Genomic DNA, 16,371 nt, shown 5'->3' with positions numbered 1-16,371 from the left:
CTGAAGTCAAACTAACAGGTCTATAATTGCTAGGTTTTCTCTTAGAACCCTTTTTAAACAATGGAACAACATGCGCAGTACACCAATCCTCGGGGGCTATTCCCGTTTCTAATGACATTTGAAATATTTCTGTCATAGCCCCGGCTATTTCTACGCTAACTTCCCTCAATGTCCTAGGGAATATCCTGTCAGGACCTGGAGACTTATCCACTTTTATATTTTTCAAAAGTGTCAGTACTTCTTTTACTTTGAAACTCATAGTATCCATAGCTACTCTACTAGTTTCCCTTACCTCACATACCATCAAGTCTACTCCGCCATTCAATCATGGCTGATCTATCTTTCCCTCTCAACTCCATTCTCCTGTCTTCGCCCCATTACCCCTAACACCCTCACTAATCAAAAATCTGTCAACCTCCGCCTTAAAAATATCCATCAACTTGGCCTCTACAGCTGTCTGTGACAGTGAATTCCACAGTTTCACCACCCTCTGACTCAAGAAATTCCTTCTCATCGCCTTTCTAAAGGTACGTCAGTTTATTCTGAGAACTTAATTCTACAGGATCCTAGTTGCTCTGAGATTCCAATTCAGCCCCCAAAGGCCGTCCATCATAAATGCGTGGTCAGCTCAGAATTTAAGATTGACACATTACAGTAACATTCTTCTCTAACAGTGCCATGAATGTTCATTTTCTGTCAGGATTCTGCTCAAAAACCCATTAGAAAAATTGTGTCAGAACCTAGAAATTTCAGTGCAAATTGTCCCAGATTTTAACCCTGGTCTTAAAAATGTCTTTGATAATCCTGTGCAATGGTAAATTAGCTGGGCATAAGGAGCAAGGGCTACTGCTTTCTCCTTTCATTAATTCTGCACTTTGTACCATGATACCTAGAGATATAGATAAAATATATCCCTATATGCCTAGGGGTATATAGTCCTAGACCTATGATGAATCAGCTGGTGTTCATTCAGGCAACGATGAAGATGCCAGAATTCAGTACAATGCCTTGAAAAAATGGGGATAGGCAATGGATCTTCCTACTGCTTGCTGCCTGCTCGAACATGTATGCATGGTGTGTAAGGACCCTGTAATGCCTGTTACTCTCAGATGACCTGTAAACTCTTCCCGGGAAAGTCTAACAGTCATGAATGGTCACTGACAAAACAAAAATGAGATCTTACTATGCTGGAGAAGTTTCAGTGCATGCTGAAATATAACCATCATGGATTTGAGAGGAATCAGGAGGAGTTTTTCTTGAATGTTTAATTCTGATGAATGCAGTGCAAGTGGTTAGAGATATATTTACGTGCATTATCTCCTTTATGTATTTTGACCCATTACATTCTTCCATTTCAATTGCACAGGGCCATTTGTACTGACACAGAAGCATGAGCTCATGAACAATTATGTTCACATTCTTAGCATGTGGGAGGAATATGTGCATGAAACTGGTGCCAAAAATTTAATGGGCCTCTTCCTATTCAAAGCTCTCGAATTTGTGCTTCAATAAAAGAGTAGCACATTTCCAAGCCCTTTGAATAGGTAAAGGTTACAAATGTAAAACAGCTTTGAAAGGAAGGACTGAATGGTGTTGTTTCTTATCTTAGTGAGCCAACACAGTGCACCATGTTGTATTCACGTCAAGGGACAACGGATACCATTGAGGAGGTGGAGGATGAGCAGGATGAAGAGGCCACAGTGCCTGTGTACACAACAGAAACAATGACTGAAGAGGTCCCACCTTCCTACAGCAAAGCTGTGAGCCTCGAGCATTTGACCTTCAGCTCAGACTCGGCAGGTGAAAAGCATCTAATGGCTCTCACCCCAGACAGCAGACTGGACTTGCTTGAAGATCCCATCTTTCCAAACCTAAGCCACGAGCTAACTGCTGGTGAACTCCTTCTTAACAAGTAAGTTGTATGTTCTGTTTAGTTTAGTTTAGTTTAGTTTAGAGATGCAGCACGGAACAAGCCCTTCGGCCCACCGAGTCCGCACCGACCAGCAGTCCCCGCACAGTTACTCTATCCTACACACACTAGGGACAATTTATACTTACACCAAGCCAATTAACCTACAAACCTGTACATTGTGTGGGAGGAAACCGGAGATCTCGGAGAAAACCCACGCAGGTCAAGAGGAGAACGTACAGACTCCGTACAGACAACACCCGTAGTCAGGATCAATCCCAGGTCCCTGGCACTGTGGGGCAGTAGCTCTACCACTATGCCACCATGCCACCCAAAAATAAAACCTCCTCCCCTGTATCCACCTATCACTTGCCAGGCCTTGTCCTGTCCCCAACTCATTTCCAGCTATCACAATCAGTCTGAAGAAGGATCCCAACCCGAAACGTCGCTTATCCATGTTCTCCAGAGATGCTGCCTGACCCTTTGAGTTACTCCAGCTTTTTATGTCTATATTTGGTGTAAACCAGTTTCTGCAGTTCCTTCCAATTTACAGTGTACAGATACAGGATAAAAAGAATAACGTTTATTGCAAGATAAAGTCCAATTAAAAATCGTCCAAGGGTCTCCAATGAGGTGGATGTTTGTATTACGTTTTTTTCTAAAGTTGTATATCTTAGCACTACATCTTTTATTATTGAGCCAGCCTCCGTCTCTAATGTTATTCCAACGTCTTACATTTCAGGATGTTTTTCGATGACGAGTTGGAAGATTCAGAGAAATTCTACACTGCACAGCCTCGTGCCTTCCTGCTGTTCTTTGCCCTGTATAATACGTTGGTGGCCCGCTCAGAAATGCTCTGCTTCTTTGTCATCATACTCAATCACATAGTGTCAGCCTCAATGATTACCCTGGTACTTCCCATCCTAATCTTCCTATGGGCGATGCTGTCTGTTCCCAGGCCAAGCAAGCGTTTCTGGATGACGGCCATTGTTTACACAGAGGTTTGTAGAAGGTTTCCCTTTGTTTGTCTTGTTCTGTAACCTTATTTCCTCTTACTGCAGATAAGCAATAATTTTTCTTTTCAGAACTGAGCAGCTTCTGAAAGTTGGCTATTCAATGACATTGGAATGGAGGAAGGTTAACCATGATGAAAGATAACCCTTGCAAAGTTCAGACATTCATAAGTTATGGGAGCAGAATTAGTCCATTCGGCCCATCAAGTCTACTCCGCCATTCAACCATGGCTGATCTATCTATCCCTCTCAACACCATTCTCCTGCCTTCCCCCCAATAACTGCTGACACCCGTACTAATCAAGAATCTGTCAATCTGTGCCTTAAAATTACCCAATAACTTGGCCTCCACCATCGTCTGTGGCAGTGAATTCCACAGATTCACCACCCTCTGACTAAAGAAATTCCTCCTCATCTCCTTACTAAAGATACAACCTTTTATTCTGAGGCTATGACCTCTGGTCCTAGACTCTCCCATTAGTGGAAACATCCTCTCCACATCCACTCTATCCAGGCCTTTCACTATTCGGTAAGCTTCAATGAGGTCCCCCTCATCCTTCAGTACTCCAGCGAGTACAGGCCCAGTGCCGTCAAATGCAGATCATACGTTAACCCAATCATTCCTGGGATCATTCTCGTAAACCTCCTCTGGACCTTCGCCAATGCCAGCTCATCCCTTTAAGATATGGGGCTCAAAACTCCTCTGACCAGTGCCTTATAAAGCCTCAGCAGATGAAATGAGTGGTTAAAGCCAATAGTGTGTAAATTGAATGTGAGGGAATATAAGTAAATTGAAATCCCTCAGGGTAGGGAAAGCAGTTACAATGTTAGGGTGCTCAAAAATATATAAACATCTCACTCCATTGGTAGTGTTCTTGCCTCTGATACTTTAGACTTTACTTTAGAGAAACAGCATGCAAACAGGCCCTTCGGCCCACTGAGTCCTTGCCAACCAGTGATCACCCTGCCCACTAGCACTATCCTATGCACTAGGGACAATTTACAATTTACTGAAGCCAATTAACCTACAAACGTGCACATCTTTAGAGTATGGGAGGCAACCAGGGGAAAACAGTGGGCTGTTTCTATGCATCTTGTACATAATCTGGGATTGTATTTATGTGTGGCAATAATCCTTTTAATCTGCAGTCAAAGAAAGAATTTCACTGAACCTTGGTCACACATGATAATAAAAAAAACCATTGGCCACTGATAATGATGGAAATTCTGTGTTGTTCTCATGTGCCAGAATTTTAGAGTGGAGGGAAATTGTAAAGTCAATCAGCCAGCGACGTCATTTGAAACAAGCGCATTGGAGCTTACATAATGTGTGCAAATCAAATGTAACTTTGTTATATTGTGGTAAAGTATAACAGTACATGACTGGACTGTGTTCTCAGGCATCATTGCTAAAACATTTGACATTATTAATCTTTTTTGAACACTGTGGAACCTGCCATGTATAAATATGTAATCCCATCTCCTCACAGGTAACGATTGTGATCAAGTACTTTTTCCAGTTTGGATTTTTTCCGTGGAATACAAATTTAATTGGAAAGCAAAACAAACCTGACTTTGTCCCAAACATAATCGGAATCGAGAAGAAGGAGGGTTATGTTCACTATGACCTCATACAACTGCTGGCACTGTTCTTCCACCGCTCCATCTTAAAGGTAATTATCTCTCGCTGCTCTTCCCCGCAGAAGACAACCTTTCACAGACAATACAACCGTGTATGGTGTGGGGCAGTGAAAAGAGTCAAGAGTGTTTTATTATCTTATGTACCGAATGTGGAGCATTGAGATTCTTACATGTAGCAGCATAACAGGTCTGTAAAGAAAGTACGTACTCAAAGATAACATTTTGGCGGTCTGAAGAACGACAACTGGGGTTTCCGACAGATCTTTATTCAAAAGTTTGATTTCCAGTATACAGGTTCTTTAGACACGTCTGCCCACAACGGTGGTCAGCACTGAACTAACGTGCGCAAGCAAAAACCGCGTGAAACAAGCGGCCCCTCCCGAGTCACGTGACCGCGGCTTCCGAATGCCGGGTTTGATCACTGCGTACGCCAGCAGGTGCCGCTTCAACATAATAAATAAAAGAAAGGCAAGCCAATATCAATACAAAACAAATGCCCAAAGTCCCGAGTGCAACCAAGCCAGTTTGTAGTATAACACAGCGGGACAGACAGCCTCTCTGGAGAGAAGGATGGGTGACGTTTTGGGTGGAGACCCTTCTTCAGACTGGAAGTCAGGTGAGAGAGAGTCGAGAGATAGGGAAGTAAAGTGTGAAACGGACAGATCAAAGCAGATGGTGATAAGGAAATGTAGAATGGTTCATTGTTATCTGAGGGGAAGGTGACAAGGCAGCATACAATCAATAAAATTAATCAGGACAGTGAAATGAATCGGAGAACTAGAATGCGGGAGGGACGGGAGATAGGGAAAGCAAGGGTTGCTTGAAGTTAGGGAAATCAATATTCATACCACTGGGTTTTGAGCTGCCCAGGTGAAATATGAGGTGCTGTTTCTCCAATTTGTGTTTGGCCTCCCTCTGTCAATGGATTGTGCCCATGACAGAAGGGCTATATGGGAATGGGAGGGGAAGTTAAAGTGTTTAGCAACCGGTTACTACACACTTTAACTCAATTGAACTGAAAAAAAACTCCAGCAAGCGTGTACATATACACTTTAATAAAAAGGAATTGCAGATGTGGTACAAGTACACGATGTGCGCAAATATACGCGTGATTGCTTTAAGTGTGACTTTAAGTGTTTTGTAACCACCTTTCTGTTTAGAGATATAACGCAGAAGCAGGCCCACTGAGTCGGCACCAACCAGCGATCCCCGTACCCAATCCCCGTATCCAATCCCCATACCCAATCCCCGTATTGATCACCTGGTGATCAATACTCCAGATTCAGCCATCATAAAAATATAATTAAAAACCATATATGCACCTCGGAGTGAAACATTGAGCCCATTGATTTTGTTACCTTCCTTTAATTGAAACACTGAATTGAGGTCATTACCCTCATTAATAAAGATTCCATCATATGAATCATAAATGTTAGAACCTTTCCTGGCCCACTGGTTAACATTTCACAAAGAGCCATAAACTTTCCTGAGCTCTGATATCTTCTTTCCCTGTTCTCCAGTATGGCCCTATCCTGAATGAAATGCACCATTTAATGGTCATTCCTTCTTCTTCCCTCTCATCGGACAGAAGATACCAAAGCTAGAAAACACATACGACGAAATTCAGGAATGACTTCAACCCTGCTGTTGTCAGACTTTTGAATCCTTGATGCTATTGAATGGACCTCTCATAGAGTAAGGGAGTAGTCCCGGTCACCACTCTACCTTTAACTTTATTTTATCTGAACATTCTCTGTAGAACAACACCATATTCTGCACTCTCTCTATTTTCCCCTTTAATACCCATTGTATTTGAGTATGGAATGTGTAAGAAGGAACTGCAGATGCTGGTAAAATCGAAGGTAGACACAAAATGCTGGAGTAACTCAGCGGGTGAGGCAGCATCTATGGAGAGAAGGAATGGGCGACGTTTCGGGTCGAGATACTTCTTCAGGCTGAAGAAGTGTATGGTTTGATTTTACTGGTTAGAATGCATCTGTATCTTGGTACACATGACAATAATAAACCAATGACAATTTAAGCAAAACTAAGTGAATACATATCACTTGGATTTTACCAACATTACTTTTAGTTTAGAGATATAGCGTGAAAACAGACCCTTCGGCCCACTGAATCCGCGCAACCAGCGATCTCCACACACTTACATTATCCTACATACACTAGGGACAATTTACAATCATACAAGCCAGCCTACAAGCCTGTAAGTCTTTGTAGTGTGGGAGAAAACCGGAGATCCTGGAGAAAATGCACGCGTCACGGGGAGATCGTACAAACTCCGTACAGACAGCACCCATAGTCAAGATTGAACCTTGTTCTCTGGAGATTGCAATCACCAATAGACAAGCTGATATAATTTCTACTTTCAACGTTAAAACCAATCAAGATCCATGTCACATCGTGCACATCCTGGAAATGGTGCATAAAGGCAGAAAAGCCTGGAAATTGCACATCAGGCAGCATCTACAGTGAGAAGTTCATGGACAGGGCCGGATTTACCTATAAACTAGACAAGCTTAAGCTTAGGGCCTCGAGGTCTAGGGGGGCCTCCGGCCAAGGCAGGACACCTACCGTTCAACTCTGGGCGGGCACCCCTCTCTATCTCTCTCTCTCCATCTCTCCCCGCTATCCGTGTCCGGGCCTCCTCATCCGCCGGCACGGCAGGCCGCCTTGCACAAGCGAATTGCTGCGGCCTGCACGTCCTCCCCCCTGCACATGCGCACAACCACGGCCAGCACATCATCGGCCGTCCTGCGCATGCGCACTGCAACGGCAACTGGTCGGCGCTGGGCACTTTCTCCCTCGCTTTGAATTGTGGGAGATTTGGCTGCCATGGCTGTCCGGTAGCTGCCTCTCCGCCAGCGCTGAAAACCAACGCGGAGGGGGCCTCACAAGTGGAACAGCTTAGGGCCTCTCTTCATCTAAATCCGGCCCTGATCATGGATGGTATTTTAGTGTCTCACAATTCCAGTGTCTGGCAGTTTTAAACAGCAGAGGGCACGGGTGGGGTCGACACAAGAAAGAAAAATGGAGAAGAGGGTTTTTACTTAAAATACCGTTCATACTAGTCATAGCAAATAGTCATGGAGTTACACCATGTGGAAAGAGGCCCTTCAGCCCAACGCCCACACCGACCAATATGTCCAATCTACACTAGTCCCACCTACTCGCGCTTGGCCTATCCCTCTACACCTATCCTATCCATGTATCTGTTTAACTGTTTCTTAAATGTTGTGATAGTACCTGCCTCAACTACCTCCTCCAGCAGCTCGTTCCACACACCCACCACCCATTGTGTGACAAGGTTACCCCTCGGGTTCTGATTAAATCTTCCCCCCCCCTCACATTAAACCTATGTCCTCGGTTCTCGATTCTCCAGCTCATGGCAAGAAACTCTGTGCGTCTACCCAATCTATTTCTCTCATGGTTTTGTACGCTAGAAAGAAGAAACATCAAGCCGGAAAGTGTCTGAGACAAACAAATTTTAAGATGCGGAGAAATGAATCGCTGAAGAAAGAGTAAGAGAGAGGGAAGAGCATGTCAAAATGGTGGTCATTAAAATGATATAGCCCTTCAGCCTAATGAGTTCACACTTACCATAAGCTTTCATCTATACCACATACCCATCCCCTAGATTCTGCCATCCTCACAAATTGATAGCAATTCACACTTGCCAATTAACCTCATAATCCACATGATTTTGGATGTGGAATGAAACTTGGTTGAAACCCATGCTGTGATAGGGAAAATGTGCAAACTCCACGCGGATAACTCCGAAGGATAGGATTGAACCTGGGTTGCTGGAGCTGAGAGGCAGCAGTTTTCCTTGTATCACTATTGCAGTAATGAGACTAGTAAAGAGACAAAATAAATGTCTTGAAGAGATGTCACTGTATTCACTTGAAAATCAAACAAAATATTATCGTATTAAGTATAACCCACTGCGACTTTTAAAAATACATGTTTTTCTAGTGCCATGGTCTGTGGGATGAGGACGAGAAGGGTGACAATGCTTCTGGTAAAGATGACAGTGAAGATGATCAGAATGAGTCACAGAGGAAGAGCTCCCTTGGCTCTCTAAAATCGATTAATTTGCAAGCGTCCCTAGATTCCATCCATGTCCACTTTCCAGAACAGGCAACAGCGCGAAGACCAAGTTCAACTGGTTCGCAGATCTCAAATCGATCATCTTATCGGTCACAAAGAGGTATGACACAATTATCGCGGCAATATATCTCTGCTTTGTAAGTGGAATTTGCTTCGAGCACAACAGGAAGTTTGAGATTTTTTTCAATGGAAAACACCTTTATTCTCTGTATTGATTCCAGGTTTGTTTCTGTGAACAGAAAATTTGAGTTTGCTCCGTTTTACTATGATCACAATGGTGCACTATTCCCCTTCATTTACTGGGCGCTGGGAAGCCTATCCATCTTGATCTTCAATACACTCATTAGTTGCATATCCAGAGGCTTCTGAGACAGTTTCAAAGGTGCAGCACCATATCCACCAAGAAAGGTCTATTCATCCCTATCCCAAATTAAAATATCCTTTATCTTGGCTCTGCTTCTCCTAGTAGATTTTACAGTGAAGAGAAGCAGTCTAAGAAAGGGAGAGCTGTCAGTGCAAGAGACAACATGGTGGACATTACAATGATGCCTGGTTGAAAATGTGCTTCAATGTGGCCACAGCTTATTCCACCAATTTCCAGGGAATATGGGTACTGCTCAATCTACCTCTTCATGCAGGATATAGCTTAATGAATCTCCAATAAATCATCTCTCAGGCAAGCATTTCATTTCTCAAAGAGTCTGTCTTGGATTTCAGAACAATCCCATCATAGTCATAGAGTGATACAGAGTGGAAACAGGACCTTCGGCCCAACTTGCCCACACCAGCCACATGTCCCATCTACACTAGTCCCACCTGCCTGCGCTTGGCCCATATCCCTCCAAACCTGTCCTATCCATGTACCTGTCTAACTGTTTCTTAGATAGTCTTCTTGGGATAGTCCCAGCCTCAACTACCTTCTCTGGCAGCTTGTTCCATACACCCACCACCTTTTGTGTGAAAAAGGTACCCCTCAGATTTCTATTGACTTTTCTCCTTCGCCTTAAACCTATGAACTCTGGTCCTCGATTCATCTACTCTGTGGAAGAGACTGTGCATCTACCCAATCTATTCCTCTCATAATTTTATACACCTCAATAAGATCACCCCTCATCCTCCTGCGCTCCAAGAAATAGAGTCCTAGCCTACTCAATCTCACCCAATAGCTTGGACCCTCTAGTCCTGGCAACACCCTCGTAAATCTTTCCAGCTTCAGTCACATTAACTCTCATTTCCTTGCAACATTTTCCATCACACCTGAACAGTTGCACCCAACATCCCGATTCCCCTACCATTCCTAAACTGGGGCTAATTTAAAATAGTCAATTACCCAAACAGCCACCCAAACAAGAAGGAGGATGACTGGAGATCTTATAGAGGTGTACGAAACCATGAGAGGAATAGATTGGGTTAACAAAGTGTCTCTTGCCCAGGGAAGGGGAATTCAGCACCAGAGGACATTGGTTGAAGGTAAGGGGGGAAAGACTTAATAGGAACCTGAGGGGTAACTTTTTCACACAAAGGGTGGTGGGTGTATGGAGTGAGCTGCCGGAGGAGATAGTTGAGGCAGGGACTATCACAATGTTTAAGAAACATTTAGGTAAGTACATGGATAGGACAGGTTTGCAGGGATATGGGTCAAATGCAGGCAGGAGGGACGAGTGTAAGATGGAACATGTGTGGGCAAGTTGGGTCGAAGGGCCTGTTTCCACGAATGACTCTATAACACAAAAATAGAAAATGCTGGAAACACTCAGTAGATCAGGCAACATCTATAGGAAGAGAGAGTTAATATTTCACCGTGCAAGGGTCAGAATTTTGGGGGGTTTATTTCAGCTGAACTGAACCTGCGGGGATTTTTTATTTTCATTTTCTGAAACATTAACTCTGTTTATCTCTCTCTGCTGCCTGATCTGTTGAGTATTTACTGCATTTTCTGGTTTTATTTCAGGTGTAAAACATCTGCAAGATTTGTGTTTGTTTTTTTTTTGTTTACTTTTTGTTGACTTTGAAAAAAGTCTAGGTGAACATTTTCTTCCATTTTCACGCAGGAAGCATAAGCACTCGAAACAGCAGCAGCCGGAAAGGAAGTGGGTCACTTAGCGTTCAACCAAAGAATAAGAAGGAGCTGTTGCTGGAAAAGTTAAACGAGCAAATGATTAAGGCAAAAGCCATTATCATTGCCAAGTAAGTGGTATAATTCCAGGTTCAGAAAATGTTGCTCGGTGTCACAGGTTATAAAATGTCTGCTGTTTGACTGACGATGCCACACATGTTGAAAGAGTGCACCATAAAATAATATAATTATGGCTTTAACTTCCTTGTGTCTCCAATTTGTCTTCCAATAAATTGTGAGGCATCTTTGGGCAATTACAGGCACACCGACGCCAGTGAAATGGATAAAAAGATGCTTTTTGCCAATAATAAATATTAAGAAGTTAATGTAAAATAAGTTGGATGGAATTTGTTCTGGTTCCTGATGGAATGAGAGTCTGTGGCAGAAAATAGCTCGCATTTTACTTCAATACAAATTGCCACTGGTTTGGCAATTGACTTAGAGAAGTGATATTGGCATTTTTTTCTGGGAAAAGGAGACTTTTATTTCAATGCAGCATGATTCTCCATTAAAAACGGTGTGATGAATTGAGAGACCAAAACGTGCCTTTTTGTTATGCCAGTACCAGTCATTGGATCTCTTGTTGCTGACATTCCTTTGGAGGTGGATAAAATCATGAGCGAATAGATAGGGTACAGGGTCTTTTACCCAGAGTTGGGGAACCAGACAAAGATTTAAGTGCGAGGAGAAAGATTTAAAAAGAACCTGAGGGGCAACTTTTTCACTCGGAGGGTGGTGGGTGTGTGGAACAAGGTAGTGGGTAAATGGAAATTGTTGAACTCATAGTGGTGACCAAAGAGAGCATGAGTTGTCAGGTTGGAATATGTTCTTTCCCGATGTTGGCTTGGGCTTGAGTGGAAGTCAAGAACAAGGAGGAAGGAGGATGAAGAATTAAAGTGATGGGTGGTCAGGACTATGGTTTCAGGCAGGGACTGATATTCCACCACAATAAAGTCATCCCATCGTGGTTTTGTCTCCTTAGTGTGGAGCGACAGTCGAGGAGACAACATTTGATAGGAGTTTATACAGACTACTAAATTGGCAGAAGTACCAATGAATCACTCTTGATTAGCCTTTGCATTAAAGGAAAATGTATAAAGTATAACATGTTAATTTGTTCATACGTTCTAGGAGAAGAATAAGGCCATTCGGCCCATCAAGTCTCCTCGGCCATTCAATCATGGCTGATCTCTCTCTCCCTCTCGACGCCTTTCTCCTGCCTTCTCCCCATAATCCATAACACCCGTACTAATCAAGAATCTGTCAATTACCACCTTAAAAATATCAATCAATGGCCTCCACAGCCTTCTTGTGGCAATGAATTCCACAGATTCACCACCCTTTGACTAAATAAATTCTTCCTCATCTCCTTTCTAAAGGTATGGGCTTTTATTCTGAGGCTGTGGCCTCTGGTCCTAGACTCTCCCACTAGTGGAAACATCCTCTCACATTCACTCTATCCAGGCTCCAAAATCAAATTGTCAGTTTAACTTGTGGGTCCTAACATTCAAATTGTTTTGTTTTTCAGAACACTTCAAATCTATTTCCCAATCAGACATTTCTTCTACAATATCATCCACCCAGATTACAGTGCGGTGACAGATGTCTATGTCTTAATGTTCATGGCAGATGTGGTGGACTTCATTGTTATTATCTTTGGTTTTGGCGCATTTGGGGTAGGTACACTTTTTACAGCCTTCTTGACATCATCTAGACTCATCGGTGTAAAACACCGGTGGGAACAAGGAACTGCAGATGTTTGGGCAACAAGGTTATTGATGATTCCTTTGACTTCTGCAGAAACATTCAGCAGCTGCCGACATAACATCTTCTCTGTCAGAGGACCAAGTACCAGAGGCGTTTTTGGTGATGCTGATAATTCAGTTTGGTACAATGGTGGTAGATCGAGCACTCTACCTCCGAAAGACAGTCTTAGGAAAAGTTATCTTCCAAGTCATCCTCGTTTTTGGAATTCACTTCTGGATGTTCTGTATCTTACCAAGAGTGACAGAGCGGTAGGTTTTATTTTATCATGTATTTAGGGGGAGAAATAGCTTACTTTCGAGAACAATAGGACAGCATGGTGGCGCAGTGGTAGAGTTGCTGCCATACAACGCCAGGGATCCGGGTTCGATCCTGACTACGGGTGTTTGTACGGAGTTTGCACATTCTCCCTATGAACCATTGGGCTTCCTCTGGATGCTCCGGTTCCCTCCCACATTCCAAAGACATACGTGTTTGTAGGTTAATTGGCCTCTGTAAATTGTCTCTAGTGTGTGGGATAGAACTAGTGTAGGGGAGACTAAACTAAACTAAAATTACTTAGTAATTTAATTTTTTTGAGTTTAGTTTAGAGATGCAGCGCGGGAACAGGCACTTTGGCCCACAGAGTCCATGCTGTCCAATGATCACCCATACACTAGATCCATCCTACACACTAGGGATAATTTACAGTCTTTACTGAAGCCAATTAACTTACAAACCTTTACGCTTTGGACTGTGGGAAGAAAGCAGAACACCCAGGGAAAACCCACTCGGTGACGGGGAGAAAATACAAACTCCGTACAGACAGCACCCGTAGTCAGGATCGAACCTGGGTCTCTGGCGCTGTAAGGCAGCAACTCTACCACTGTGCCACCGTGTCACCCTCAATGTAGGGCATAAATTAATGGCAGCTAATTTACACATAAGATATAAATCTGTTTCACTCGTCATTTAAATGCTGTTGATGAATTTATCTATCGTGGCACGGAACTCCAAAAGAAAATTTATTTGTCATTTTCTTGCAGAAAATTTAACCAAAACACAGTTGCGCAGGTTTGGTACTTTGTTAAATGTGTTTACTTTGGATTGTCAGCATATCAGATACGTTGTGGCTACCCAACACGTGTACTTGGTAACTTTCTGACCAAGAGCTACAACTATATCAACTTGTTCCTCTTTCAAGGGTAAGAATATTTCTCCTGTAAACTTCATCTCATCATTATTAAATATTTGCATGATTCATTTGTGGTTAGTTTGGATGCAGCAACGGCATTATCTGCATTTGCCACTGAACAGCTGTTAATATCAGAGTGAAGTTATAATGAGAAAAAAACTGCAATCCAATCAGACATACGCAGGAATATTGATATTAACCTCATACAAGTAAGTTCACCACCGATTTTCTAGCAACAGGTGGTCCGGCATTTCCTTTAATCCACACAAAAATGACGAGAATGCACTTGAAACCCACCCTGACAATATGGTGCCTTGGCCAGCTGAGGCAGCCGATCTCAACCTCATCGGGACTTACGTGGCCGTTCGGCGGGTCGAATTTGCCCTTTGCGGCCAGGGCTCTGGAACTCCGGCCCTGCTGGGGCCAGGAGATCCGTTCCCATAGCTGACTGCCACGGCCGACTTTGTGTGCCGGTATCTCGGCCCCTCGGTACCATTCAACTCCTCTGATGGTCCGGCAAAATGGAAAACCCAGAAAGGCTCTGGAACCAAGATTCAGAAAATCAGTGGTGGACCTGTATAGCAGTAGTTTTAAACAGATTAAGAATTAACTCTTTCAAATTATCTGTTGAATTATTTTATATTTGGTGTAATTCTGTGCAATGTTTGATTGCCATAGTTTCTAGTATCTCACCCAAACAGCCATTTTGCATGTGACCCAATGAGTAAAAAGCAAGCTACTCAGTGAAGTAGCACAAAATATAAATAGTCTTATTCTAAATGCAGCACACAAATATTAATAGTGAAAATGATCTTCACCAGTAGGACAAAGATATTCATGGAAAATTAGCAGATTATTATATCCTTTATAGAAAAATTAGAAACTGTGTAGGAAGGAACTGCAGTTGCTGGTTTACACCAAAGATAGACACAAAATGCAGGAGTAACTCAGCGGGCCAGGCAGCATCTCTGGAGAGAAGGAATGGGTGTCGTTTTGGGTCGTCTCCACGCGAAAAGTCACCCATTCCTTCTCTCCAGAGATGCTGTCTGTCCCGCTGATTTATTCTGACATTTTTTGTCTATCTTTGGTAGAAACCGTGTCAAACAGATTGCCAATTTGATGTAAAATGGCGGCAAAATGGCACCTCTTGCATATGGACTCAGTGGGCAGTTCTGTATATTCTGTACTAACCAGGGAATTGTGCTTGTGTGTGGTGATAGTCTTGTTGAGCTGTGTGCAAAAAAGCTATTTCACTGTACCTTGGGACATGTGATAATAAAAGAAACCAGTACCATTACCATTGGAGAACTTAATACTATCGTTAATTGGACTTTACTGAACTTGACCTTGCAGTAAAACGTATACCCTTTATCCTGTCTCTGTACACTGTGAATGGTCTTTTCGCTAACTGAATGGCATGCAACAAAAAGCTTTTCACCGTCCCTCGGTAGACGTGACAATAATAAACTACACATTTAAACTTCTCCCACTGGTAGCCCACCATTGCTGAGCCTGTCTTGTGGCACATAGCCAACCATCTGTCTCTGAATACATGTAGGAAGAAACTGCAGATGCTGGTTTGCACTGAAGATAGTGACAAAATGCTGGAGTAACTCAGCGGGTCATGCATCATCTCTGGAGAAAAGGAATAGATGGCGTTTCGGGTTGAGACCCTTCAGTGAAGGTCTGATTAAGGTTCTGAAGGTTCGACACTTCCTTGTACATCAGTCACTCCTTGTACATCAGTCACTGAAAGTAAATGTGCAGGTACAGCAAGCAGTGAAGAAAGCTAATCATTGGCCTTCATTGCGAGAGGATTTGAGTTTAGGAGCATGGAGGTTCTGCTGCAGTTGTACAGGGCCCTGGTGAGACCGCACCTGGAGTATTGTGTGCAGTTTTGGTCTCCTAATTTTTTTAAGGACATTCTTGCAATTGAGGGATTGCAGCGTAGGTTCACCAGGTTAATTCCTGGGATGGCGGGTCTGACATATGAGGACTGAATGGGTTGATTGGGCTTGTGTTCTCTGGAATTTAGAAGGATGAGAGGATATCTTATAGAATCATATAAAATTCTGAAGGGATTGGACAGGCTAGATGCAGGACAAATGTTTCCCATGTTGGGGGAGTCCAGAACCAGGGGTCACAGTTTAAGAATAAGGGGTCGGCCATTTAGGACTGACATGAAGAAAAACTTTTTCACCCAGAAAGTTGTGAGTCTGTGGAATTCTCTGCCACAGAAGGCAGTGGAGGCTGATTCACTGGATGCTTTCAAGAGAGAGAATTTGCTCTTAGGGCTAAAGGAATCAAGGGATATGGGGAAAAAGCAGGAACTAGGTACTGATTCTGGATTATTAGCCATGATCATATTGAATGACGATGCTGGCATGTAGGGTCGAATGGCCAACTCCTGCACTTATTTTCTATGTTTGTATGACCCAAAACATCAGCCATTCCTTTTCCACAGAGATGCTGCCTGACCCGCTGAGTTACTCCACCATTTTGTGTGTATAATGTAAAATGTTGTATTGCCCAAAAGACTGCTAAAATATGTCGCTCACAAATCGAACATCCCTGTCCTACTGAGTTATCCTAGGATTTTGTGTCTGTCTCTGAATACTCCTGACTTAGT

General features: G+C 43.1%; 1 protein-coding gene across 6 annotated transcripts in view; it reads left to right on the top strand.

The window, feature by feature from the left end:
* Nucleotides 1-16,371, top strand: part of piezo2 (piezo type mechanosensitive ion channel component 2) — a 499,687-nt gene that overhangs the window by 466,577 nt on the left and 16,739 nt on the right. For all 6 annotated transcript variants that reach the window (XM_033019396.1, XM_033019395.1, XM_033019392.1 and 3 more), the window contains 8 exons: nucleotides 1,610-1,912; nucleotides 2,652-2,910; nucleotides 4,413-4,595; nucleotides 8,554-8,788; nucleotides 10,740-10,875; nucleotides 12,333-12,480; nucleotides 12,605-12,819; nucleotides 13,594-13,752. In XM_033019396.1, coding sequence (XP_032875287.1) covers nucleotides 1,610-1,912; nucleotides 2,652-2,910; nucleotides 4,413-4,595; nucleotides 8,554-8,788; nucleotides 10,740-10,875; nucleotides 12,333-12,480; nucleotides 12,605-12,819; nucleotides 13,594-13,752 — 1,638 coding nt within the window. The remainder of the gene's footprint in view (nucleotides 1-1,609; nucleotides 1,913-2,651; nucleotides 2,911-4,412; nucleotides 4,596-8,553; nucleotides 8,789-10,739; nucleotides 10,876-12,332; nucleotides 12,481-12,604; nucleotides 12,820-13,593; nucleotides 13,753-16,371) is intronic.

This window comes from Amblyraja radiata, chromosome 4 (assembly GCF_010909765.2).
Source record: "Amblyraja radiata isolate CabotCenter1 chromosome 4, sAmbRad1.1.pri, whole genome shotgun sequence".
Classification (NCBI taxonomy): Eukaryota; Metazoa; Chordata; class Chondrichthyes; order Rajiformes; family Rajidae; genus Amblyraja; species Amblyraja radiata.
Note: the sequence above shows the minus strand (reverse complement) of the source record. Positions and strands in the feature narration are given on the sequence as shown.